This window comes from Eublepharis macularius, chromosome 10 (genome assembly GCF_028583425.1).
Source record: "Eublepharis macularius isolate TG4126 chromosome 10, MPM_Emac_v1.0, whole genome shotgun sequence".
Classification (NCBI taxonomy): Eukaryota; Metazoa; Chordata; class Lepidosauria; order Squamata; family Eublepharidae; genus Eublepharis; species Eublepharis macularius.
Window position 1 is genome coordinate 12,304,540 of NC_072799.1, and position 25,469 is coordinate 12,330,008.

At 45.2% G+C, this 25,469-nt stretch overlaps 1 protein-coding gene across 2 annotated transcripts in view; it reads left to right on the top strand.

The window, feature by feature from the left end:
* The window catches only part of CCNI (cyclin I), a 70,775-nt gene that overhangs the window by 36,243 nt on the left and 9,063 nt on the right, over positions 1 to 25,469 (top strand). For both annotated transcript variants that reach the window (XM_054989670.1, XM_054989671.1), the window contains exons 2-3: positions 1,033 to 1,189; positions 21,340 to 21,474. In XM_054989670.1, coding sequence (XP_054845645.1) covers positions 1,076 to 1,189; positions 21,340 to 21,474 — 249 coding nt within the window. In that variant the 5' untranslated portion in view covers positions 1,033 to 1,075. The remainder of the gene's footprint in view (positions 1 to 1,032; positions 1,190 to 21,339; positions 21,475 to 25,469) is intronic.

Here is a 25,469-nt window from a genome sequence, read left to right on the forward strand (position 1 = left end):
CTAAGGAACCTTTAGACTATTCCGAACTCTGCCCTTGGCCCTGTTAAACTAGTTGTGTTCTGGGAGTTTGGCGTTGAAACATTCTCAGGCATGCAGGGGCCTGATACAGATGGGCACCACCGTGGGCAAGGAGAAGCAGATTGGCCGTGCCATTTTTCTGACCTGAAATGGCATTGCTTTGTTGGTGAAACTTAAGCACACTGGTGGGGCTACTCATGTAGTTTTCCAAACCCATACAAATGCCAGCTGACTGGGGCTATTCCAGGTAGGGAAAACAGTGTGAAGCTTAAACCCTCTCGCTACTCGCTGTGGTCCTGTTCTAAATTGAGCAGTCTTGATCTGAATTGGACCCCCACACACCCATGAATTAAATTGCAACATAAAACTCTTGAGTGCCCACCTGGTTTAACAGGTCCCAGAATGGACCTAGAAACAACCTAAGATATGGATAGGCTCGTGGAGGAATCTTTTTCCTCCAAAAAGTGTTGCTTTGCATTAGACATCTAATTCTATGCTCCAGCTGGATAGTTCTGCTCTGTTTTGTGTTTTGTTTCAGGGTTTTCCCCCGTTTTTGTCTTTTCCTTCAGCTCTGTATTAAGACTTCTTGTGTTCAGATTTCTGCTAGCCTTATCCTATTGTATTGTTTATTGATTCTCCAAGCCAATGTTCGTTTTGTTATGTAATCCGTCTTGAGTCTCAGTGAGAAAGATGGACTACAAATAACGTCAATAAAATAAAAAATGTTGAATGATAAATCACTTGGGCTCTTTTAGCAAGGAAGTGAGCTTCCATTCCTAGCTTCTTTTCATAAGTGTTAACTGATACGGTGGTGTGAGTGGTGGAAACCTGCCAGTCAAATCCTGTGAAGTCTCCAGGTGTCCATGGGTCTCGCCATTTCTAATTTATCCCATAGGATTGTTGTCAGATAACTCCAGGTTGGATTCTTTTGTGGGACTAAGATCCTTCATTTTTTACTGTCTGTGTTTGGCAGGGCTAAATCGCTGACATTTCCTTTTCCTTTTGTCTTTGCAGGTAGCTGTATCCAGTTGGGTGACAGGCAAACCCAAGGGGTACCATGAAGTTTTCGGGACCCCTGGAGAGCCAGAGGTTGTCTCTCCTCTTGGAGATGGCAATCTCTAGGGAAGCTCAGATGTGGAAAGTTCATGTGCCCAAAATTCAGCCCAATCAGGTAATGTTTCTTCATCTTCCCCTCCATTAAACTATGCGCAAAAAATCTTTTTCACACAAGGACTGGGATGATGGATCGGTACTGTGTTTCTTAGCAAATAGCTAAGCCCATTCAGTAAGAATTGCAGCAATTGATGTCAAGGTGGGACCTAGCCTTTTAATTTCAACAGAATGAGTAATGCTTTGTTTGAGGAACGTATGCTGAAGGCCTAAGGAACAGAATGTGCTGCGCAGCCTGCAATGTCAAATCACTGATATTAAAAGCATGCGGGTGCCGTAGTTTAATTCAGATCGCCTCTGTTACTCTTGGCTTGCTAAAACCTGTATTTTGATGGGTGGTAGCTGTGGTGCTGTTCTTTTTGGATGCAGAGGAGTTAGCCGTGTTAGTTTGTAGTAGCAAAACCAAAAAGAGTCCAGTGGCACCTTTAAGACTAACCAACTTTATTGTAGCCTAAGTTTTCGAGAATCACAGTTCTCTTCATCAGATGCATGGAGGGCAAGAAGAAACTGGTCAGATATATAGATGGAGAGGGGAGGGCGGAGTAGGTGCAAACAGTAGCTTCTGATATGGAGATCAGTTTGCTTCTGTTAAAGAAGTCAGTTACTTCTGATAATGAGATAATCATTCATAGTCTATTCAATCCAAGCCTGACTGAGTCAAATTTACATATGAATTCCAATTCAGCAGCTTCCCGTTGGATTCTGTTCTTTTTGGAAACGTCTTAGACTAGGTCAGGGTCTAAGGGCATGACCCACCAGGATGTTTTCCCATGCAAATCCCATTGGGATGAATGGGAGCTGTGCAAGTGCACGCTAGCTTGAGCCTTAATTTCCCTCTAGGGACATATTGTATATTGGCTTGTCACTTATGGTTAAAGTACAATCACAGTTAGCATTTGTAAACTTGTGAAATGTTCAAAGTGCATTTATACATAATGTAAAAAAACAACCTAAAAAGAGTTTTGTAACGTTAATACAAGCAGTGACCTATGAGACTCCCAAAAGAGAGAAATCACATCTGCTCCCTCTAGCCTCCATTTTCACACACACACCCCGTCTCTTCTCTTTCTCCACCCCTCTGTGACTGCTTTCTGTCCTTTCTCTAGACCCCTCTATCACCACTTTCTCTTCCTTCGCTGTATTACAGTTGCTAGGCAGACCCAGCATCAGAGGTTGGCAAGGCGAGGCATCTGCTGGGGCCCACAACTTGGGGAGGGCTGCTGCCGCCACCCCCTCCCCTTGGAGGCTAATGGAGAAGCGTGGAGTGTGACTCTCTTGCTCTGCTGCCTTTTCTCCTATGGGAAAGTGGGAGGATGCAGAACTCGGGCAATACCCCACTTTCTGGTGAGCGTATGTGCTGGAGAACCATTGGAGGGCAGCTGCTCCGTCTTGTACCTTCCTTATGGGATGGGCCTGGGACAGGGCTTGACTCCACCCCTTCTTCTGCCTGATGCACAGGCAAACAACTGAGCAGTCAGCTCACCAGTTGGATGAGTGTCCTGTGGAGCAAGGGAGCCAAAGGGGAAGGCAGACGTGCCACAGCTTGTTCCTCTGTGTGTTTACACAGACAGGAGGCCCATTGAGTTCATTCGGGCTTACTCCCAAGGAAGTGTGCGTGGGAAGGCACTGAGAAACTGAGGGGGTCGTGCATCTGCTTAAAGAGGCAAGTTCCCTGAAGGGGGACCCACTATAGGGGTTGGCCGATCAAAAACTGGATCCAGCTCTCTTGCTAGGGAACCCCAGAATGCCACCTATAATCTTGAGAAGTTTCTCCAACTTCTCTGTTGACATTCTCTGTTTTGGAAGGAGTTCAGCTCCCCATTTTTGTGCTACTGTGTTGGGAATTTTCTCCAAATCATGAAGTTCCCCTATGTTTGCTGAAACATCTCACCTGTCTGTCCTTGGCCCCACTGTGCAGATTTTTTGATCTTCAGGTGTGAGCCAGGCTCAGAGTTAGACAGGTGGAAGAGGAATTTATTTTACTTAGGGAAGAGTTTTATCTGGAAGTATGATAGGAAATGGCTTTTGGATGGTGGGGTAAGGGCTTTGGATGTGTACAGAACTCTTCCTGCTTTGCATGCAGAAGGTTCCAGATTTAATCCCTGGAATCTCGAGTGAAAGAGTCTAAGGAAACAAGTGCTAGGAAGACTCCCTTCTGCCCGAGTTGCTGGCAGTCAGGCTACATAAAGCTGCACTAGACCGACTGACTCTGGGTAAGGCAGCTCTTCATATGGTCACATACAGGGGTCATTTCATAGAAAAAGAGCTGGAGGAACTCATTAGCATAATTTATTAGCACAACTCATTAGCATATGCCACGCCCCTTGACATCACCAGAAGTGTGTCATTAGAATAACTGATTTGCATATGCCACACCCTCTGGCATTACCTATCCTGGCTGTTTTGGACCCAATCCTGGCCATTCAGGGCCAAAATTGGGCCCAAAATGGCAGAAAAGGGGCCCAAAATGGTCTGGATCAGGCCACTGCTGAGCGGGAGAGTGATCCAGCACCTGTCAGAGGCCCTATCTGGGCCGTTTCAGCCCCAATCCAGGTCGAAACGGGCCCAAAATGGCCGAGTCAGGTGGGCGGGGCCGCCTGACATGTGACCTCTTTGGGGAACTGCTGGAACTGCGTTCCTGTGCCTTCCCCCTCGAAATGAGCCTTGGTCACATATATGTACATGGGGTCCAATAAAATATCTTCTATGAGACCAAAAGAACACTAGTCAGACCAGCTGTCCCATTGAGTCCCATACATTTCACTCTGAGGCCAGTTGAAGCAAACAGGGCCACTGAGCTCCTTAACCATGGTTAACCTTCGGAGAAGCCCTGCACATTACTCTCCCCTGCACTTTTCTCCAGCGCAAACACCTCCATCCCTTCTATTGTCAGCATTATCTATGGTGTAGCATTTAAATCTGCACACGCAGTAACCATGTTTAACCCCAACCAGAACTCGTTTTCAACCAGGGGTTGGTTTGCCGAGCTTGGTGAATGTTTACCATAGTCTGTGCCTGGGCAGGCCATAATGCCACACTTTGGTTGACAGTTGCAAGGAAGATGGGAAATTATTATTGTTGTTATTAGTCTGCCTTTCTCCCTGAGATCCAAGGCGGATTGCACAGTGCAAGTGAAAATACAATATAATCAACAGCTAGGACCTTCACTTCCAGTGATGTCAAGGGGCATGGAATATGCTAATGAGTTATGCTAATGAGTTCCTGCAGCTCTTTTTCTACGAAATGGCCCCTGGGTAGCAGAAAATTTTTAAACAAGTATAAAGCCAAAAACAGAGACAAAATCGATCAGAAACAGCACATAACTAATTTCCATGGCACGTTTAGTAGTGTGGAAACTTGCTAGTAGGCACATATTTACATCAGCAGACAGTACCCAGTAGCATAGCTTTTAGTCCCCGTCCCTACCAAGGTATCTACTCTAAGTTGTTTCCATAAGCAAGGAGAGATGGAAGGGATGTGTGACCCTGCTGCCAGTCTGTAACCATGGCTAAGACAACTGTAGTATTGTGTCCGCACGTGACCTACCTACCCATCTGGGGGTTTTTGCACTTCTGCGAAATGTGATGCTTTAACAACAGATTCATAGCAGTGAACTAGTTACTTTTATGCATGCAGAGTTTGATTCTAGTGTGGTAGATTCCCCTGCTCCTGAAAAAAAAATAGTTCTAGAGGGAAATACTGATGGGCTCCTGCAGAGAAATCACTTAGAACGGTTTTGTTCAACTCATAGGATGTTGGCTCAGGATCTACAGCCAAATTTGGCTCAGTACAGAACCAAACATGGCTTTTTAAAAAAAGAAAAGGGGTCGCTAGAATAACAGGTATGTGAAGGGAATGGCAGGAAGAAATTTTTATGGGGCTAAAGGGCTTCGTCGAGATGCTTTACAGAAAGGGAAATGATAAGAGGCGAACCGTTTCCAGGAATTTGAGTGCAAACCATGCAAAGATTTATGCCAGTACAGTAAAACAATTGTGCAGAGTGCTTCTGTATATCCCCCCACTCCCAATTCATATTTTTATTGTTTTCTATGTGGTATAGTAAATAAAACAGTAAAAAATGCCATGTAACCCTACCACCAATCATCTTCCCCCCACCCTTTCCCAGAATCGGCAAGAAAAGGAAGTAAGAGAAAAGAAAAGAGAGTTGCACACAAATTCAGATTCGATCTTCTAAAGCTGCAATTTCTGGTGAATTGCATTGACCTGATATGAAATATAAGGCTTTTTTTAAAAATGTAAGCTGTTTTTAAGCAGGTTGGGATTTCTAAGTAAAGGTCTGGGATGTTAAAAAGGTAGAAAGACAGCTGGAAACTAGGAAATAAGAATATCTTATATATGTCACCCTAGATACCGTATATAGTCTTTGACTATTTGACAATCCAGGGTTTATTGTAGTAATAGATCGTTGTTCATTTCTCGACTGCTGTCTGCATAAAATATATTGCAAGGGACTCTGGACTCAAGTTATTTTGATTTAGCATTACTTGCTGAGATTTTTTCCCCCCTGGCAAAGGTCAACTGCATCTCCCCATGGGAATCTGAAGGGATCATATGAATTCATGTCCTACTCGTTGCTTTCCCTAGGAGTTTACAACATTTTAACATCATATTTACTACTCTGAATGCTCCTAGCACAGTAGTGGCTGTGCCCAGGAACAGTCTGGGAAGCTGAAATGCCCCAGGAGAAAGCTGGGCTGAGTGCAGCAAGGGCTACTCAACTTAGATCAGGCCAGCAGTGCCAGCGAAGAGTGTCAGTTCACCCGTTGCTGCCTCCTACACTGCCGTCTGCAGCAGTGGGTGAGCCGACCAACCCACTGTTGGTGCTGTTGGCCCAGCCTGAGTCCAGTGGCCCCTGCAATGCTGGTGGATTTACTGGGACTTGGCTGTGCTTGTTCCTTGCTGCCACCAGCCCTCCAAGGCCGTGTAATAGATCGGCACTGAAAGGAAAGCGTTCAGAGAGTTCCTTTGGTAAAGAGATAGGGACTGTTGACTATATTACTGCGTACTGTCAGTTGCTGTAACTGTGCTCCTACTGGGCAATTTCTGCATTGTCTAATACGCCGTGTTAAATTGCTTATGTTTTGTTTCAGCATTGTCTCTGTTCTATATCAGATTTGTGCTCATTTTCAAATTTCTGCCACCCCAAACCCTATTGTGTAGTTTACTGAATGTCCCAGCCATTGATCAGATGGACTTAACACTGTGTAATTGGTCATGAGTGAGAAAGGCTTTAAATGGAGGCGAGGAGAATGACGTAAGCAAGGCGGGGTATACATAATGTAAATCAATCAATAAATACATAAATCTTTCCCAGTAAGTTGAATTGCCAGTCTGTCCCTGCCTCTGTCATGAAAGTGTTCTCAAGGCAGGCCATATTCTTGGCTTTCCAAAAAAGTTGTAGCTTGGTGACTTAAATTCTCCAGTAAGTAGAGCCGGTTCATGGCCTATGTAAATTAAGTAAATTGGCTCAATTTCTCTTTTTTCTGTATAAATTACGTAAATTAAATAAATTGGCTCAATTTCACTTTTTTTTGGCCTTTCTCCTATTTTGCAGAATTGCTGGGTGGAGGAGGGAACCAGATTGATACAGGGGCACTGAAGCCTTCCCTCACTCCAATAACTGGAATTTGTGTTCAGTCCCTCTTTGGGATTCTGAAAAGGCCTTTCCAACAAGACATATCAACAAGACATAAGAGGAGAGGAGAATTAGGGAAGCCATCTTGGGTCTCCGTTGGGGAGAATGGTGGGGTATAAATAAGTGAATAAATAAGCTAGAAATGTGACTTTTGACTGAAATGAGAGTTAGGATTCTCGGGAGGCTGAGCTCTGCTCTTGAGGCAACTGTGAAGCCTTTTGTGCAATTTTATCAATAACATAAAGCAACCTTGTCTGCAACTTTGGGGGAAGCATCCATCCTTTTGGCCGTCCTTTGTTTCTTTTATCTATCAAGTGTATCTAATAGTGAACATGGCCCTATGCGTGGATACTTAAATCCGTGGATCGGGGCCAGGTAGATACCAAACAGACATTTCTACAAACCTAGGGGGGACACCCGTTTTTCAGAAAAATCCTAAAACTGAAAAAGGAGGGGGAAGGTTACCAATAAGCTGAGAACAATTGGCTGTGCAACCACAGACAACTGTTCTCTCAATGCAGGTGTGCATGTGAGGGGCGGGGGGAGTGGAATTGCTGTCCTGTCCCCATCAGCCACTGAGAGCCCAGCTACAAGTGACGCCTGACACAGGTTGGACACTTGTCAGCTTCCCTCAAGTTTTGATGGGAAATGTCGGCATCCTGGTTTTACAGCTTGGCTCTCAATTACAGCTGCAAGACCAAGACGCCCACATTTCCCATCAAAACTTGAGGGAAGCTGACAAGTGTCCAACCTGTGTCAGGCGTCACTTGTAGCTGGGCTCTCAGTGTACAACACTAGAGGACGACGGGAAGAGGAGCACACGCTGTTGCTGCCCCCTGGGTGCCATGGCACCGGAGGCGGGCAGGGGAAGAGAAGCTGGGCACACTCTTTCCACTACCACCTCTAGAGTGTTCAGAGCTTCAGTTTTGGTGCTTCAGTTTTTACGACCACCGTGACGTATATTGGCGCCTCTTCCATTTGAACCGAGAGGCCCGCATAAACAAGGGACTGTTCATTTAAAAACAACAAGCAAAAAAAAATTAATTGGGCTTGCTTAGCTTTGAAAAGAAGTCCAGAAAAATAATGAGCTCACAAACATTTGTGAGAGTCCGTCAAGCCGTGCGTGCCCATTGGTGGCCCAACAAACTGCATTGTAGCGAACCTGCTTTTCATTCAGTTTGCAAAAGAAGTCCCTACTTTCTCTCTCGGAGAGCAGCCTTGCTTGCCACAGGCCAGTCACTGTGGCCGTTGAGAAGCCGGTCTTGGTTACTGGTGGGAATATTTGTACAAAGGCCTTCACAAATTTGGTCCCAACATCTGGAAACAGCTCTCCATGAATTGTAGAAGACACATGGAAGGTTTCTTACGTCATATTTAGCTAGGAAGTGGCAGAAGCAATATGAAGGTCTTGCACTACTTCTGCCTGTCTCATCATCATCATCATCATCATCATCATCATCATCATCATCATCATCATCATCATCTCTTCTGCCCGTCTCAAATCTCAGCATGATGCAGAGACACTTGGGGAAAGGGGAAAGGGTCAGTGGGAGCCAAAATAATAACAAGCTAATATGCCATGCCAGTATTTGTAGCCCCTTGGTTTTTATTCCTTTCTAATTATCCCAGCCTAAATGGGCTCAGGCGCATGAATTTTTGATGAAGAAAAGCAAGCCTAAAGCACAATAGTTTTTTGCTTATTGGAAAAGAGCAAGAGTCCAGTAGCACCTATGACTAACAAAATTAGTGGTAGGGTATGAGCTTTCATGAGCCACAGCTCACTTCTTCAGGTAGCAGAAGTGAACTGTGGCTCACAAAAGCTCGTACCCTACCACTAATTTTGTTAGTCTTATAGGTGCTACTGGACTCTTGCTCTTTCCCACTGCTGCAGACAGACTAACACGGCTACCCATCTTGATCTTTGCTTATTGACCATATAGTTTCACATGGAGTGGACTGGGAAGGTGTGCATTTTCAGGTGGAGAAGCTGAATTATTTACAGAGGACAGGATTCTTCTGTCATGCCTGTTGTAATGCTGTAGTCTGATTCTCACAAAGGTGGCGCACAGACATCTGTATGGGTTGTAAAACTTCATCACATTCCGAAACAGAAAACTAACATGTCACAGAGAAATTAGGGTAGGACTCTTTACCCTCAGCTAGTTTTCTGCATGGAAGGATTTGTGTGTGTGGAGGAATCTGTGGTGAGACCAATTCGCAATCTGAAGTGGCGAAGACACAGGTGCGGATCCTGCAAAAAAAAAAATCTCTGCTAATGGGAAGGGATTTCCGTCAACAGAGTGGGACCTCCTCGCTCTCCCCTTCCCCCATCCCAGCTCAAAATGCCCTGTGAAATATCTTTTCTATGGCTAAGTGGACTCCCAGGATCAGCATGTGGAGGGGGTGATTCAGTGCGGGGGGCTCAGGGGTGGTTGCTCCGGGCGCAAAATTCGTAGGGGCGCAAAATTTCAAAAGGCCGGCCAAGGAGAGACTGCGCCATGCCCGTGGGGAGGCTGCCCGCACCACCTGCGCGTTGATGGGGCGGCTGGATCGCTGGGCACTGAGCTGGCCTTCCTGCAGTGGCGGCTGGCTGAGGAGCGCACCAAACTGGTGGTTCAAGCCAAGCTGGCGGCGGCAGTGGCAGCAGCACAAGTGGCGGCGGCGGATGGTGCAGGCTAAGCCACCTAAGCTGTTCAGCCGCAACCAGGAGGCTGTGCACAGCGTCCACCAGGAGACGGTGGAGTACCAGTGCCTGCGACAGTCCCACTGGGCTGAGAGTGAGGCCCTGTGTGGCGCCGTCAACTCTCTGCACAAGCAACTGGAGGGTGAGCAGAGTGCCGAGCTGGCCCACTGCCAGGCAAGGTGTGGGAGGCCCAAATCGGCCTGGATTGGGCCCCCATGGAGTGTGAGAGTGTTCCCGGGGGGCCGCTGCACCGTGCACAATGATGTCACTTCCTGGGAGTGATGTTATCACATGGGCCCAGGTGCGCGCGCAAGAGAGAGAATGAGCACCACACACAAGCGCAATACTTGTCTGGCCCAGGGTACTGGCAACCCACGCTACACCATTGAGGTGGTCGGAAGTCTGCAGTGGGAGAGGGGGAATCAGTGGAAATCGTGTCCCCTTCTGTCAGTGGAAAGTTCCACTGCATCCAACTCACAGGTTCATCTGCCCAGTCTGAACTAGGTCAGGAATCATGTGTGTTGCCCTTTCCGGCATTTAGGAGAGTTGGGCGTTCCTGGCTGGCAATTTGCTGAGAGCCTTTTTGGCTTAAAGGAGAACAGAAATATTGCAAATGAATAAGATAACGTGTCAGATGCATTCTAGCCTAGTCAATCCTGTCGTGTCTGTGGCTTTCAGAGGTGGTGGTTGGTGATGAAATCCAGTCCTATTGTTTAATTAATTTTTAAAAAATATATATTCTATGCGGTGTCAAAGCCACCGTACTCTTTCTCTGAACAGGGTGTGCTCTTTTCAGTTATGTTGAGAAACAATGTGAAGTGTGTGTCCTTGCCAGGCAACTTTGTGAGTTTCCCCCCCTTCCAATTTCATGTTTGTTTTGGAACTTCCTTGAAATTGGTGAAGCGGCAGGTCACTCTGTGGCTTCTATAAGCATCAGTCCTGTGCTTTTGATAAAGATGGATGAAGTCTTGAGCTTACAAAACTGGTTTTTTTTAAGCTACAGAGAGTCTGTCCTACTACAAGACTGCAACATGTGATTTTCCCTACCAAAATTGACAATAGGGCTGTCTTGCAAATAAGTCCATCAGAAGTTGCCTAGCCCATGCATACCTATGTCATTCATTTGTGGTGCAGCAGAGGCCTAAAAAGAGAGAGAGAGAGAACCAACTGCATCCCAGTTTATCAAAGCTTTTCTGTCTGATCGCCTGGAGGCAATTCTGACTCTCTCTAGGTGACCAGGCATGTCCTTTTTACAAGCCCCCATTTTATACTGGAGAATTAGTTTGTCTGACTGGGAACAACAGGCTCCTTTCCAGCTCTGCATAATCTCTCAGGAAGAAGCTCTCAAGGTGGCATAAGGCCCAGGTAGGTTTCCTGTTTTGGCATTGTGCTGGCATCCAAGGATTGCCTCCAGTGTTACACAAATACCAGTGATTATCCTCGATTTCCTCACCCTACTGGTGTGGATCTAGGGAGACTGGGTAGTAGAGAAGTCTGGGGGGGGGGGCATCAGGCAGCCATGATCTCCTAGCACGTGTGTGTGTGTGTGTGTGTGTGTTGGTACAAGTGGGAAGCATGCAAGTTTCACAGTTGTGGGGCAGCTGCTAAGAACATTTATCTTTTTGCCCTACCTGTGCTGACTTGACATGCAGATAGTGTTTTGCTACAAGTATAATGGAGGAAATGATCTTATTTTTGTATTCTGGGCCGAAACTGAACAGGCAGAGCTCTGTGTTAATTTGTTTAAAAATATTCTGCACCCCAACAACCCAAACTCTGTAGCAGTTTGCTCGAGAGACAGTGTTGTGTAATGGTGAGAGTGTTGGGCTAGGATCTGGAGACCCAGGTTCGAATCCCCACTCTGCCATAGAAGTTTGCTGGGTAACTTTGGGCCAGTCACACACTTTCAGCCTAAGGGAGGAAATAGAAAAGAGGAGAGTGACGTAAGGTTCTTTGGCTCCCTGTTGGAGGTAAAGATGGGCTATAAACGAAGTAAGTAACTTATATAACATATGTTGTGACCTATAGAAATGATCAAATGTCTCTTTATTTTTACATAATTCTGGATTCTCTTCTGGTATCACAAGTCATAGGAAGAAATGAGGAATTATACAGGCCTTAGAAGCCTTGTTCACCAACTTCTGGGAATTTTATTTATCCATGTCTCCAGTTTTCGAAACAAGTATTAGCAGCATTTTTTTCAAAACCTGGGTTTTTGAATGAAAGCTTTCTACAAGTTAGAATTCTGTCTCCAATGACACATTCAGTATTTCACACAATATACACATTCATAGTTTCATTAATGCATTTGAAATGAGGATATTGTTTTTAAAAGTTAACATTCTGAAATCCTGCCTCTTTTCCTGGGATTGAAACCCTTTTAGCCTGCACCCCCTAAATATTGTACAAATGTGGTTATCATTAAATCCATCTGGGTTTCTTTGCAGAGAGCAAAACTCTGTTGCTCCTTAAAATATTCTCACAGTCCTTTTTGGGCCTGTCCGTCTCTCTCTTGATGAACAGGTCTACTGTAAAGGTGTTTTTTCTTCCTTGCCTTAGTTTACGTGTTATGAAAGATTCTTCTCTCTTTACTTGTTCATGGTGGAAGAGGAGAGCCTGAGATGGATACCCTGATTGGTGTGGGTTGACGGGGGTACATACCCTAAGTGGCAAAAAAGCCACCTTTGCTTATGGATTGCTAAATAGAGGTCAGGTAATGTGTAAACACAAGATATGTTTCTTTAAGAAGATAATCTGGATGGCTCTCTCTGTTTTATAGTGAGAAACTCTGCCCAGATGCCACAGAGGTTTAAAAGGTGGTGGAAATGCAATCCTTTTTTTTATATATATAATTTTTTATTTTTAATATCTAACATAAAAAACTACAGAAGACTACAAAGATGTAAGGGATAGAGGGGGGACTGGGGAAAAGGGAAGAACAACATATAAACAAAAAACGCCCACTACTCTATATGTCTTGTATTCCCTTCATGCTGCAATTTTTCTTAAAAGTTAACTTTCTAATATGCTATCAGATTGGTAGATCTTATACAATACAGACTATATTCAGGATCAGGTCTTCTCCCCCCCCCCACGTCTCTCAGTTCTCTCTGCACAGCTGGAGCAGCTGCGCTCGTTCTCTCCTCCCCCCCACTTTCCCCTTCAGACTTTGAACTTTTTTCTTGCTGAAACTCCTGATGGTTGAACAAAAAGTCTGTCAGCTGTACTTCCGATGTGTGATCTTGTAGGTTTGATCCTTATATCTGAACCAAATGCCTTCCGGAAACAACCATTTGTATTTTACATCACATTTCCTCAGGAAAGCCGCAAGTCTTTTATACTTAAATCTTCTTTTACGAGCCAAAAATGGAACATCCTTCAATATTTTAACCTTGTTGCCCAAATAGTCCAAGTCCACATTGTACGAATTATATAAGATGGTGTCCCGAGTCTTCTTAGATAAAAAATCAATAATGATCTCGCAAGGCAGCTGACGCTTCGTTGCATACTTTGAAGATGTCCGACAGACTTCCAAAACATTGCTTTTTGACTGTTCTTTAGTTGCCTTTGCGAATGGCGCCAAAAGTCCCGACACCAAATCTTTTAAATTTTCACTTTGCTCCTCTTTTACATTCTGAAGACGCAGTACTGTTTGGACACGGTCCACTTGCAATGGTGGAAATGCAATCCTTGAGGTCCACACACATTCCAGCCCCTGGCCTAGGCTGGTTCCCTACTGCATACAGTGCAGATAACAGCAATCATAGGCTGTACAACATACAGTCCAGTCAATTTACAGTGTCAACAGTTGGCTCTCCCATTCTGCATTATACCTGCTTTCCAGACAAAGCTTCCTGAATCAGGAACGATAGACTCTCGCATTCAGACCTGTGAAACCACCTCTGACAAGTCCAGTATTGTATACTCTGCTCGCGATTTTCCAGGATCTTGAGTACACTTTTTCCTTTCCTGCCCTGGTGCAGGAGCAGGAGTTGTGTACTGTTGAACTAAGTGAGGCTGACTCACTAAGAATAATGGTTGTTGTGGATTTGTGTTGTGGATTTGTTGTGGATCACTAAGAATAGTTCACAAAAGTCATCAGCTAGCAAAGCTTTGCAGTAGATTTTTCCTGGCTTCTCCATTAGTGGGGTGTGTGTGTGTGTGTGTCTGGAGGCGCTCATATGGTGAACACAACATAAATCCCTACATGTCTTGGGACTGAGATACCAGAAGGACTCTCTTCCGTTATGTTCCTGCCTGGGAGTTAAGATCACAGAGAGAGGCCCTCCTGACTTTCCCATCAACCAAGAAACTTGTCTGGTGGGTACGAGGGGGTCTTTTGGTGGCAGTCCCGTGATTACGGAACAACCTCCCCAGAGAGATGCATTTAGCCTTCTCACTGTCAATCTTTCAGCGGCAGCTGAAGACAATTTAGACCTGCATTCGATTAGTTTGCTATTTATTGATAATTTTAGATAATGATTTTAAATCATGTTCTTTTTATATATTTTTGTCGTAAGCTGCCTTGAGTGCCATAAGGTAGAAAAGCAGCGTAGTCTCTGAGGAGACTAGGGCCCAGTGGGATTCGTTATCTTTCCGCCGGGCCTGCAAGACGGAGATGTTCCGCCGGGCATTTGGTGGGGGCTAGGCTATCCTCTTGCCGGCCATACCACTGAAGACCGTCCACCACCCATGCAGGAGCTCATAAAGTGTGACACATACTCATATCTGCCATCTGAGAAGTTTTATTGCACATGGATAATGTTTTTAAACGTTTATTTATAATGTATTTATTGTTTTAAACTGTATGTTGTAAATTGTATGTTGTTACACCGCCCCGAGCCCGTCCGATGGGGAGGGCGGTCTAGGAATGTAATAACAAATGTTTTAAATAAATAAGCAAACATAAACATCTTCTTCGTCAGATCACTGATCTATCTAGTCTAGCTTCCTGTTTCCCACAGTGGCCAACCAGATGCTCTAGGGAGGCCTCCAAGCAGAGAACTCCCCTCCCCGGTTGATAACCTGTCCCCCAGCAACTGGTGTGTACTGCCTCTAAAAATGGAAGCTATAGCGATGGACTAAGATCTTGACCAGACCGTTTTGATTCTCTGCTCTGCCATGGAAGCTCACTGGGTGACCTTGGGCCAGTCACACCCTCTCAGCCTATCCTACCTCACAGGGTGGCTGTGAAAAAATGGAGGAGAGGAGAACTATGTAAGCTACTTTGGGTCCCTTTTGGAGAGAAAGGCCAGGGCATAAATGAAGTAATAGAAAATAAAATAAATATGTCTTGATATGAGGTCTCTTTCCTAGTTAGACTCATGAGGTGTAGGGAGCAGGTTTAGAGTAATGGTTCATGTCGGAGATTTTAAAGACTCAGCCTGGTGTAGTGGTTAGTGGGTTCGGCTAGGATCTGGGAGTAGGGTTGCCAGCTCCAGGTGGGAGATTCTGGAGGTGGAGCCTGAAGAGGGTAGGGTACCTCAGGGGGGTAGAATGCCATAGAGCAGCTGTTTTCTCCTGGGGAACTGACCTTTATGGTCTGGAGATCAGCTGTAATTCTGGAAGATCTTCAGCCACCACCTGGAGGCTGGCAACCCTGTCTGGGAGACCCGTGTTCAAATCTCCACTTTGCCATGGAAGCTTGTCAGGTGACCTTGGGCCAGTCATGCACAGTCTTCCTAACTTACCTCGCACAGGAAAAGAGCAAGAGTCCAGTAGCACCTATAAGACTAACAACATTAGTGGTAGGGTATGACCTTTGGTGAGCCACAGCTCACTTCTTCAGATACAGTTAGAATGAGAGTCCATCTATCCTTGTGTCTTGGAGAGTGGAGTGATTACAGATGCCGAATGACAATAACCAGTGAATGACAAAGGCAGGCATGATAGAATAGGGTGGGGTATGCAGAGGGGTAGTAGGTGTGGAGAAATTAGCATTGGTAATGAGACTGGAAGCCTTTGTCTCGATCCAGTCCAGCCTTGAGCTTCGTTATCAGTTGCAATTCAGCAGGAGAAAATGCAGGATGGGAACGAGTTGTAAGCTACTCCAGGTCTCCATTGGGGTAAAAAATGGGGTGTAAATAAAGTGAATACATTAATTTCTCCCCACTTTGATGGAAGCGAAATATTGGGAGGTTGCGACACAATTTGTCCCCCAGTGGGTAGTCTGCTCTGCAGAAATCGGGATTCCCCAGGGTAGTGACACATCTGCGTGCAGAATATGCAAGCATGTGTGCATGTTTGCACATGCAGCTGCTCAGTGGGAGTCCTCGGAATGTAGATACCCTCTCTTCTCCCACATCAGCACTCTTAATGCAGACCCATTGCCAGGTTTAATAACGATAATGAAAGGGGCAGATGGGGACTTAGGAACCGACTCCCTCCCTACTGTTCCCCAAAGCAATTCACCCGCCACTGTGAAGCCTGTTTCCCACTCCATTTGCAAAGCCGCGTTTTGTGCTGCTCCGGGGATTCCAGGAACGCTGATTGGCATCTCACTTCTCTGGCTCAGCAGGTTTTTAAAAATCACCTAAGGGAGAATCCTGCTTCGCACTGCCAGGCGGGTGAATTTAAATATTTCAAAAGACTGAGTCTCTGGGTACAGGCAGAACAGAATGTCTTCGAAGCAGTGGCAGCCGCTGCCCTATTTAGGCCTGATATTCTGTTCCTTCCCAAGTGGCACATAATCTGCAGGGAGGGGGAAAATAAAGCTGTCTGGGGACAGAAATTTTCCACTCGGCTCATGGTCAGAACCCTGAGAGTTTTGCTCTTGAAAATTTCCACTGAAATGGTGTCAGAGACTCTTTAGTTAAAGATCCAGAGGAGTTAGCTGCATTCGTCTGTAGCTGCAAAATAGTAAAGCGTCCAGTAGCACTTTTAAGACTAACTAACTTTATGCATCTGACGAAGAGAGCTGTCGGTCTCAAAAGCTTATGCTACAATAAAGTTGGTTAGTCTTAAAGGTGCTGCTGGACTCTTTTCAATTAAAGACATTCCCATGGATTTCCGTTTCCTGAGACTGGAGTAATTTTGCATACGCTCGTTTTGTCAATAAGGCGAAAGAGGACTTGCCTGTGTTGGCCCCCGTGTGCTCGATTGGTAGCATCATTGCAAAGCTTCCCATGGGCCAGCCTCCAGGTCAGTGTTCTGATGAGGCAGCCGTTATGTTGTAGTAGCCTGTGAGTATATTACTCAGAAGCAGCATCCCTGTAGGAAAATTGTTGTGTGCAAAATGGCCTGTGAAAATGATGGCCTGCAACGTGAAGATACAGAGGTGTATGTCTGGGCAAGAGTCGCTTATAATTTATCCACATTGTGTTGTGTGGCGGGGTGGGGGTAGAGGGGAGCTAAGGTTGTGTTGATACTTGTGGGCATCTATAAAGTGTTGCTAGATGGTACAAAGTGTTTAATTAGGTGCAGTTCAGGCATTGATCTTTTAAAGTTGTTCTTATAGTTTGCTTCTAGCCTGAGAACGGTTTTATGAGCCTTGTTTGAAGTTACTGGTGTTCGTTTCTGCTTTTTTATGCTCTGGCTAGGTTTTAAATAAAGCGATAGCTTTTAAAGATGTTTGTTTTTATCATGATTTCATATGTAAGCTGCCTTGAGCAGGTTCTCTGGAGAGGCAGCAAAGAAATGTTCTAAATAAATAAATACATCGCACCAGAAAAATGTCTTGAGGTCTGGGCTTGAGGGGACGTCGTGTTGATGGGTGCTCTGTATTTAACAAAGTGTTTAGGTGACGGGCTAATAAGCGTCCGGGATTTATGAGTTAACCTTGCTTGCTGTGGCAGATCTCTTCAATTTTCAAGCTTTGAGCATAATAAACTGTGTGTGGCTGGTGACCAAGAGGGCTGGTGCTTTAACTCTGCAAGCCAAAAAACACAACCAGCTGTTTTTAAGCTTTGCAAAATACACACAACCAGGGACAACAAGAAATATATTCAGTAAAGGAGGGGAAAACAGCCATTTCCCCTCCAATCTTTTTTTGCCTAAAAGAGAACCTCTGTAGCAGGGGTCCTTAACCTTTTTAGCCCGTGGGCATCTTTGCAATTCTGATACAGGGTGGTGGGTGAGACCACAAAATGGCTGCTACAGGAGACATTCCCAGGCACCCAAACAGCAAGCCCAAGTACACGGGAGAAGCAGGGTAATTTTTAAAAATATACTGGGAAAGAGGGTTGAGAAAGAGAATAAGGGCAACAGGAGGGTGGCAGCTGCCACTGAAATGTTTTTAAAAATATGCACAGCCAATTTTAAAATTGTTGTTGTTGGAGATTAAAAAGAGATAAAGTAGCAGCGTTTGATATTAGCGCATTGGAAATAAGTAGACAGACTTCTGTGGTTTTGGCTCTATAAAAATACTTTACCACATAACAGGGGAAAAGGGGTACATTTGGTAAGAAAATAAAGAATAGCTAGCTAACTACGTCTTTTTCTTTTCTTTTCTTTTTTTTTATAAAAAACAATGTACAAGCTAACTACGTCTTGATGACTAGACTAGGAGTTTAGAGAGAGAAACTTAGAGACTAAACATTGAACACACAAACAGAACTGAGGGGGCAGAGAGTGGACAAAGAGCAATAAAACCTTAGTATATGTTACTAGCTTTTAGTATATGTTACTAAACAAACAAATAACAATTTAACTCTTTCATAAGTGAACATAGTACACTTGCAAAAATCCCAACAAAAATATACACAGCCAGTCAAATGCTCTGCTGGGCAATAGCCCCACCTGGCCTCGCCTTCTTTCTAAAAATACTTGGCAGGCACCAGGAAAGGTGTCTGCGGGCAGTATGGTGCCCAGGGGTGCCACGCTGGGGACTCCTGCTCTATGGCTTTGAAACAAAGAGTCAGAAATGGAAGCTTGCTTGCATGTGTTGAACACAAAGGGGTTTAGGGTCGAACAGAGATTTTGAATCACTGAAATAATATATCAAACCTCATGTCAGTCTCTTCGTCTTACTCCTGTTGCTCACCCCAGCAAATTATTTGGAACAAGGGGGGGGCACAAGAATTTGCAGGGGACATCTCATTTCCCCTTCCCCCTATTTCCTCTCTGTCTTTCCCAATAGTTCCTATAGCCTTTTTCTTTTTCCAGCTTTATTTTCTTCTTCTGGCTCACTTTTATCATCCCCCCCCCTTTCCTTCCTTCCTTCCTTCCTTTCCCCTGGCAATCTCTACCAGGAAGACTAGTTGTGTGGTGCCCAGTTGTTTGGTGGCAGCCACCGGCCCCAGTTGCGCAGCGAGGAACCCACAAGGACTTGTGGGAGATACTTCATGTTCCCTTGTATCCCTTTTCCAAGACTATTTCCTCTTTCCCTCCTTCTGGCAGCCCGTATATTCTCACCTTTCCCTCCTTCCTTCCCTCACTGCTACCCACCCACCTGCCTTTTATCTGCCCCTCCATCTTTAGCTGTATTTATTATGTATTCACTTTATTTATACCCTGCCTTTCTCCACAATGGGGACCCAAAGCAGCTTACATAATTCTTCTCTCCCCATTTTATTCACACCGCAATACTGTGTGGTAAGTTTGGCTAATAATGTGTAATTGGCCCAAAGTCACCCAGTGAGTTTCCAGAGTGCAGATTCTAACCCAGGTTTCCCAGATCCTAGTTTGGAACTTCAGTAGGGTTTCTGGGCCCTTGATGGGGGCAAGGGGTCCCCCTGCTGCCAGCCTCCACCCTCTGCCACCACTCACCTGGCCAGCAGGAGGAAAGGTGGGGGAACAGGCCTCCTGGGCGCACTCCTGACAACGTGACGACATCAGTCCCAGGAGTGAGGTCATCGCTCAGGCGCTGGGAGCTCTCCTGTGCTTCGTGCTGGGCTGATTTGGGCCTCCAACGAGTTGATTCTTTAAGTGCAGAAGTGCTCCCAGGGCCTACATGATGACATCACTTGCGAAAGTGACATAATCACACATATGCTTGAGAAGGTATGAGAAGAAGGGTAAGGGGGGGAGGGTAAGGGGATCTGGCAACCCTAAACTACGATTACACTACGCTGGCTTTCATAGAGTGGCTGCTGCTTAACAATAGCAAGTAGTTGGGCCCGTGTGAGTCATGCATGTCATGTGGTAACAAATCACCGAGTGGTGGTTGCCTGGCCCGGCCCTGATGACTCCTCCTTTAAATCCAAAACAGCCCAGGAAAGGGCCCTCCCCCAGCCTTTTGCTGACAGAAACCGAGGCTTGAAGGCTGGCAGTGCTGTTGCAATGGCCACTGATGGCAATTTTTTTTGTAATGCTACAGGTACTACTTCTATTATTTGGGGGAGATTAAAAGCTTATACCCTGGAAATCTTGTTGGTCTTTAAGGTGCCACTGGACTCAAATCTTGCACAAAGAGAAGTGTTTTGGCTTTTTTTTTTAATTCCTGTGGTATCTGACTGCACTCCAGTATTCTCTGAATCATTTCAAGGTCTTTTGAGGTGCACCTTGTATATCTCCTGCCACTTTACTGGCACCCCTGAAACGGTTGTGTCCTAAGCAACCGCTTGGGTTGCTGGTGTTGTTGAGCTCTTCCTGCTGTTAATAACAACATAATAATATTTGATTTATATACCACCTTTCAAGACAACTTAATGCCCACTCAGAGCAGTTTACAAAGTGTGTTATCCTCATAACCACTCTGTGAGGTGGGTGGGGCTGAGAGAGCTCTGAGAGAGCTGTGACTGACCCAAGGTCCCCCACCTGGCTTCAAGCGGAGGAGTGGGAACTCAAACCCGGTTCTCCATATTAGAGTCCTGCCACTCTTAACCACTACACCAAATTGGTGTAAATATAATATGATTAATAAAGACATAGTTGGCACACCTGGACTTCTTTCCATGCAGCTCACTGTAAGAGCAATGGATTAAAGGAAGGGAGTGGGAAAAAGGGAGAGAAGACCTGCTGTTAAGGCATAGCAGCTTCAAGCAGACGTACATGTAACAGTGTTTGGTTTCTTTTTGGTGTTCGAAGGGTAGCTGTTCGAAGGGTAGCTCGGGAGTCAGCTGAGATGAAAACCAAGAGGAGAGGTGTGTCTCATCCAGAGCTGGCGAAAGGAGATTGGGCCTCTCTCCAAAGGGCTTCTTAAACTGGGACAAGCAGTTCTTAAGAGCTGTGCCAAAGTATTACTTTAGAAGCAATAACAGTTGTTCCTTCATAGAAAAGCCCAAGCGTATGAATTACCTGCTGCTCGTTGTGGTTTTGAAGGACACCTAAAGGTGATCCAAGCTGTGATCCATTCTGCTCTAGTCTCTGCTGCCAGATCTGTCCTCACCCTGGCTAAAAAGGGAAGATCTCCAGTTACCACAGATAAACAGTAATAAGAAGAGTTTTTGAATTTGAGAGAGGGGTCATGGCCTTGCTGTCAGATGAGATTTGTGGAAAAGTAGACTTTCTGTTCAGGGTTCCCATCAGACCTCTGGTGATTTTCCCAGGAATCCTGTTCCTTTTTAAAAGGTGTGTTGCTAAGACTGCCTTTAGGCAGATTGGCTCTCTCTGTCCTGAAGGGTTTTTCTTGAAATCAAGTCTTGTTTTTTAGCGGTGCAATAGCCGAATACGTTAAAGAAGTGCCTTTGGCACAACCCCAGAACTAGTGTGAGGTAGTGGTTAAAGAGTCATTCCCATTCTTTCTTCCCTCTTCTGTCTCCGTCTCTCTCTCTCTCTCTCTCTCTCTCCCCTCTTCCGCCCTCCCTCCCTGACATTTCATGGTCTAAAATGGTTTTGGGCTGTCTGCACACATTGTGGCATATTTTCTGCTATATATTTGGAGGCACTTGAGATTTTCATTTGAGATTTTTTTCTCCTCTGTGTTCTCAAACAGGATGTCGGCATTTCTCCAATCCAGCGGGACGAAGTAATCCATTGGTTGGCCAAACTAAAGTGCCAGTTCCACCTTTATCCAGAAACGCTCGCTCTGGCTGTCAGTCTCTTGGACAGGTTTTTAGCTGCAGTGAAGGTAAATATTTGACAAGGGCCATTTGTAAAAGTCACTTTCTTCCCTGGATTTGGCCCCTCTGCAGCCAGTGGCAAGGGCTTTTTACACAAGGCATCTTCATTTCAGACCATTTCCTCATGCCCACTCTGCTGTCCACAGAGAACCTTTTGCTTCCTTTGACGAGTCCTCAATCTTTTTTGAGCCTTCGAGCATCTTTGGAATCCTGACTGCATGGTGGGCACAATCACCAAATGGCTGCTGCAGAAAGCAGAGCTAGCCACAAAATGGCTGCCGCAGGAGGTGGAGCCAGCCACAAAATGGCTGCCGCAGGAGGTGGAGCCAGCCACAAAATGGCTGCTGAAGGAGGTGGAGCCAGCTGCAAAATGGCTGCTACAGCTTACCTTTGGTCATGCCATGAAGATCCTTGTGCTGTGGTAGCATCTGCTGCCCAAACAACATTTTTAAAAATCTGCACTGCTACTCAAATCTCCAGTGGCCAATTAGAAGCCTTACTGAGTAAAAGCCCCACCTGGCCCCGCCTGCTTTCTAAAAACACTTGGTAGGCACCTGGAAAGGCATTGGAAGGCACCATAGCACCCACGGGTACTATGTTGGGAATCCCTGCTCTATGGAGACTACAGAGAAATTCTGCCCTCTCACCCAAGAATCTCTCTGTATGCCAAATTAATTTAATTTTAATTTAATTTATTATATTTATATTCCGCCCTCCCCTCTTTTGCAGGCTCAGGGCGGATAACAAATACAAACACCATTAAAAACATTTTAAAACATTAAATAATACATTTAAAAGCATTTAAAACATTAAATATTACAGTTCATGCTGCATAGTGGTTCATACATGCCTCTGTGTTCGCATAGGGGCGATGGTTTAACTCCCCCTTACTTATGACTCCCCAAATTACTTATGACTCTCAACTGTATTCAGTGAATGCCTGAGATATGTGGATGTAGTCTGTGATCCAAAGAGCGCAACCACTGGCTGCAGTCTTGCTCCCTGGTTAGCCACTTTTGAAACTTTGGGGAACTTTTTGAGGCAGTGCATACTAAGTTAAGGTGGTCTGCTGCTCCAAGGAGGTAAATCCAAAGGCCGTGAATCCTGTAGTGGCTCTTGGATCATGCCAAGCTGTCAGTCAGTCAGTCACTGAGTATTCTCTGCTCTTGTCGGGCATGGGTTTCAGGCAAAGTCTTTTCCAACATGTGATACCTGCTCTTTATAGAGATGCCATGGATTGAACCCAAGACATCTTGCAGTCAGGTCCCTTGAAAATCTTCCACTGACCTGTGGCCTCATTCTGGGATTACCCCGCACAGTTTTGTGGCTCGTGGCGGTATTCTTAGATGCTTGGGTACATGTGCATTAAACTGTTTTAGCAAAATCCCTTTGAGAATTAATGTTATAAGCGTGAGGTTGTGTTGGGGTTTTTTTTGTGTTTTTAATTGCTGTTTTTAGTTTTACGTATAAAATTTAATTTTATGTTCTTGGCGGCATTCAGCATGAGCAAACAGTAAATAATGGAACTTTCCCACTTTGCGCTTACCAAAAGAGCTGGCCTGTTCTTTAGTCTACGATGCCAAGACATTTTTATTAGTTCTGCTTCCCACTGTAAGTCATGGAGTTCATTCTTTTTCAGAAATTGTTGCCCACCTAGGAGAGTGCAGCCTCCCCCTCTATAAACGCCTGCCACATTCTTGCTGCATCCTGCTCTACTGACCTTTTGAGAATGTAAAAAAAAAATAAAAGGAAGAACAGAAAATAATTCTGTTTTGCTGATTGCTAGGTTGGATAAAGTATCTACATAGAAATCTTAATGGATTTCCTGCTTTTCCTGGGAGTGGGGCTGGAAAAACACTTCTGTTTCAATATAAATTAAATCTTCATTAAAATGTCAAGAAGGATGCAGCATTCTGGAAGAAGTATCCATGGCTGCCCAGAAGGAATTCTGAATATCACCTCACTTGCTAACAAAATGTTTTGCATTGCAGCAAGTGCTGAGAACTGCCAAGAATGGGATCCTTTTAGATTTGGAAGGTCGGACAGGGTATCTGTCTGGGGTTAGCCAGATCAGTCCGTTTTCTTAATATAATAATAGCCAGATTGGTGTAGTGGTTAAGAGCGCAGGACTCTGGAGAGCCGGGTTTGATTCCCCACTCCTTCACTTGAAGCCAGCTGGGTGACCTCGGGCTAGTCACAGCTCTCTCAAGCTCTCTCAGCCCCACCCACCTCACAGGGTGATTGCTGTGGGGATAATAATGACATACTTTGTAAACCGCTCTGAGTGGGTGTTAAGTTGTCCTGAAGGGCGGTACATAAATCAAATGTTGTTATTATTATCCCTTCCCAATACGGTTGAAAAGAAGCCATGGGCTGTGAAATCCAAGAGGACCATAATCCTTAAGACACTACTTGAACCCCCGTTATGACTGTCACTAGTCTTGCCTTGTGGTTCCCTACAAAAAAAAATTCTTGGACTAAAAAGAAAAATGAAATACCTTTTTCTTTTCATAGGAACACAAGCTATTGACGCTGCTTAACCCTCAAATCTGTCTTGTTCCTACAAATGCGACAAAATAATCTTACTGCTTTTGTGGGTCAGCCTGCTGGAATACGAGGTTGTGCCATCTGGCAGGAATTAATCTCTAGGTGATTTGATGTTAAAAATGGGAAGGTTGCTACTGAAAATGGCCTTTCCTTCTCATTTTCTCCTGCTCTGGTCCTCAGAGGGCCCCTCCCCCCAGTCTCCATTGCGGCATGACTTTTGTCTGGGGAGAAAGGAAGGGATTGGCCCAAGCAGGGTTTTTTCCCAGCAGGAACGCGGTGGAATGGAGTTCCGGCACCTCTTGAAAATGGTCACATGGCTGGTGGCCCCGCCCCCTGATCTCCAGACAAAGGGGAGCTTAGATTGCCCTCTGTGGCCCTGAGGGCAATCTAAACTCCCCTCTGTCTGGAGATCAGGGGGCGGGACCACTGGCCATGTGACCATTTTCAACAAGGGTGATTTAAACTTTAAAAAACTCCCCTCTTGTTCCAGTTGACCCAAAGTGACACCATTGTGTGGTCCTGAGTTCCACCACTGAATTCCACCTCCTCTTTTCCCAGAAAAAAAGCCCTGGGCCCAAAGGTTGAGATTTAAGATGCCTAAGTTTCCCTGCGTAGTAAAACTGCTTTCTCATGTTTCTTATCTCCAAATTGTACGTATTTCTTTCTTGCTTTGCTTTAGACCCATTGCTAGCAATTGTTACCAAAAAAGTGTGTGATGGGGGGTACCCTCTGTCGTCAAGGGGCCCTATGGACCCCCTTATCCCTCTTCTTCCTTCATTGCGAGTTGTGTCTAGTGTTTGGAAGTATCCTGCCTGCCATGTGCCAGCCTGGTAGGCGCATCTTTTGAATGGGGTGAGCATAAGAAACGCCCTGCTAGATGAGAGAGCAGTTCAGTGGAGCATCTCACTTCCCACAGTGGCCAATCCCACGCATCCAAGAAGCCCACAGGCAGAGCCCAAAGGCAGCAGCCCTTTCCCGCTGTTGCGCTCCATCCGCTACGCAAGCGCTATTCAGAGGGATGCTGCCGCTGAACTCTACCACTCTCTCTGAATTGGCCCAGCCCCACTTCTAAAATGGCTAAAAATTAAGAAAAATCAAGAATAGTTAACATAGGATCTTTAAAATGTTGAATATAAAATGCGATGTATATGACTGAATATAGAATGTTGAGTACAAAATTTGGGGTATAAGTAATTAAGGAGAGGGAGAGGAGAAATAGGAGATTTAGCTGTGTCGTTATATATCTTGCTTAGATTTTTTTGTTGTTGTCGCTTCAATCTGTTCTGTATTATTCTGTATTCTGTCCAAGATTCTTGACGCACTTTCAATTGTCTTTTTTTCTTCTTTTAAATAAAGTTATTTTTTAAAAAATAAAATGGCCTAAGGCGGAGAGCAGAGTCCGCCATCTCTGCAGCTTGTAGGAGCAAAGTCTGCAAGTTAATTAGGCCTTGTGCAA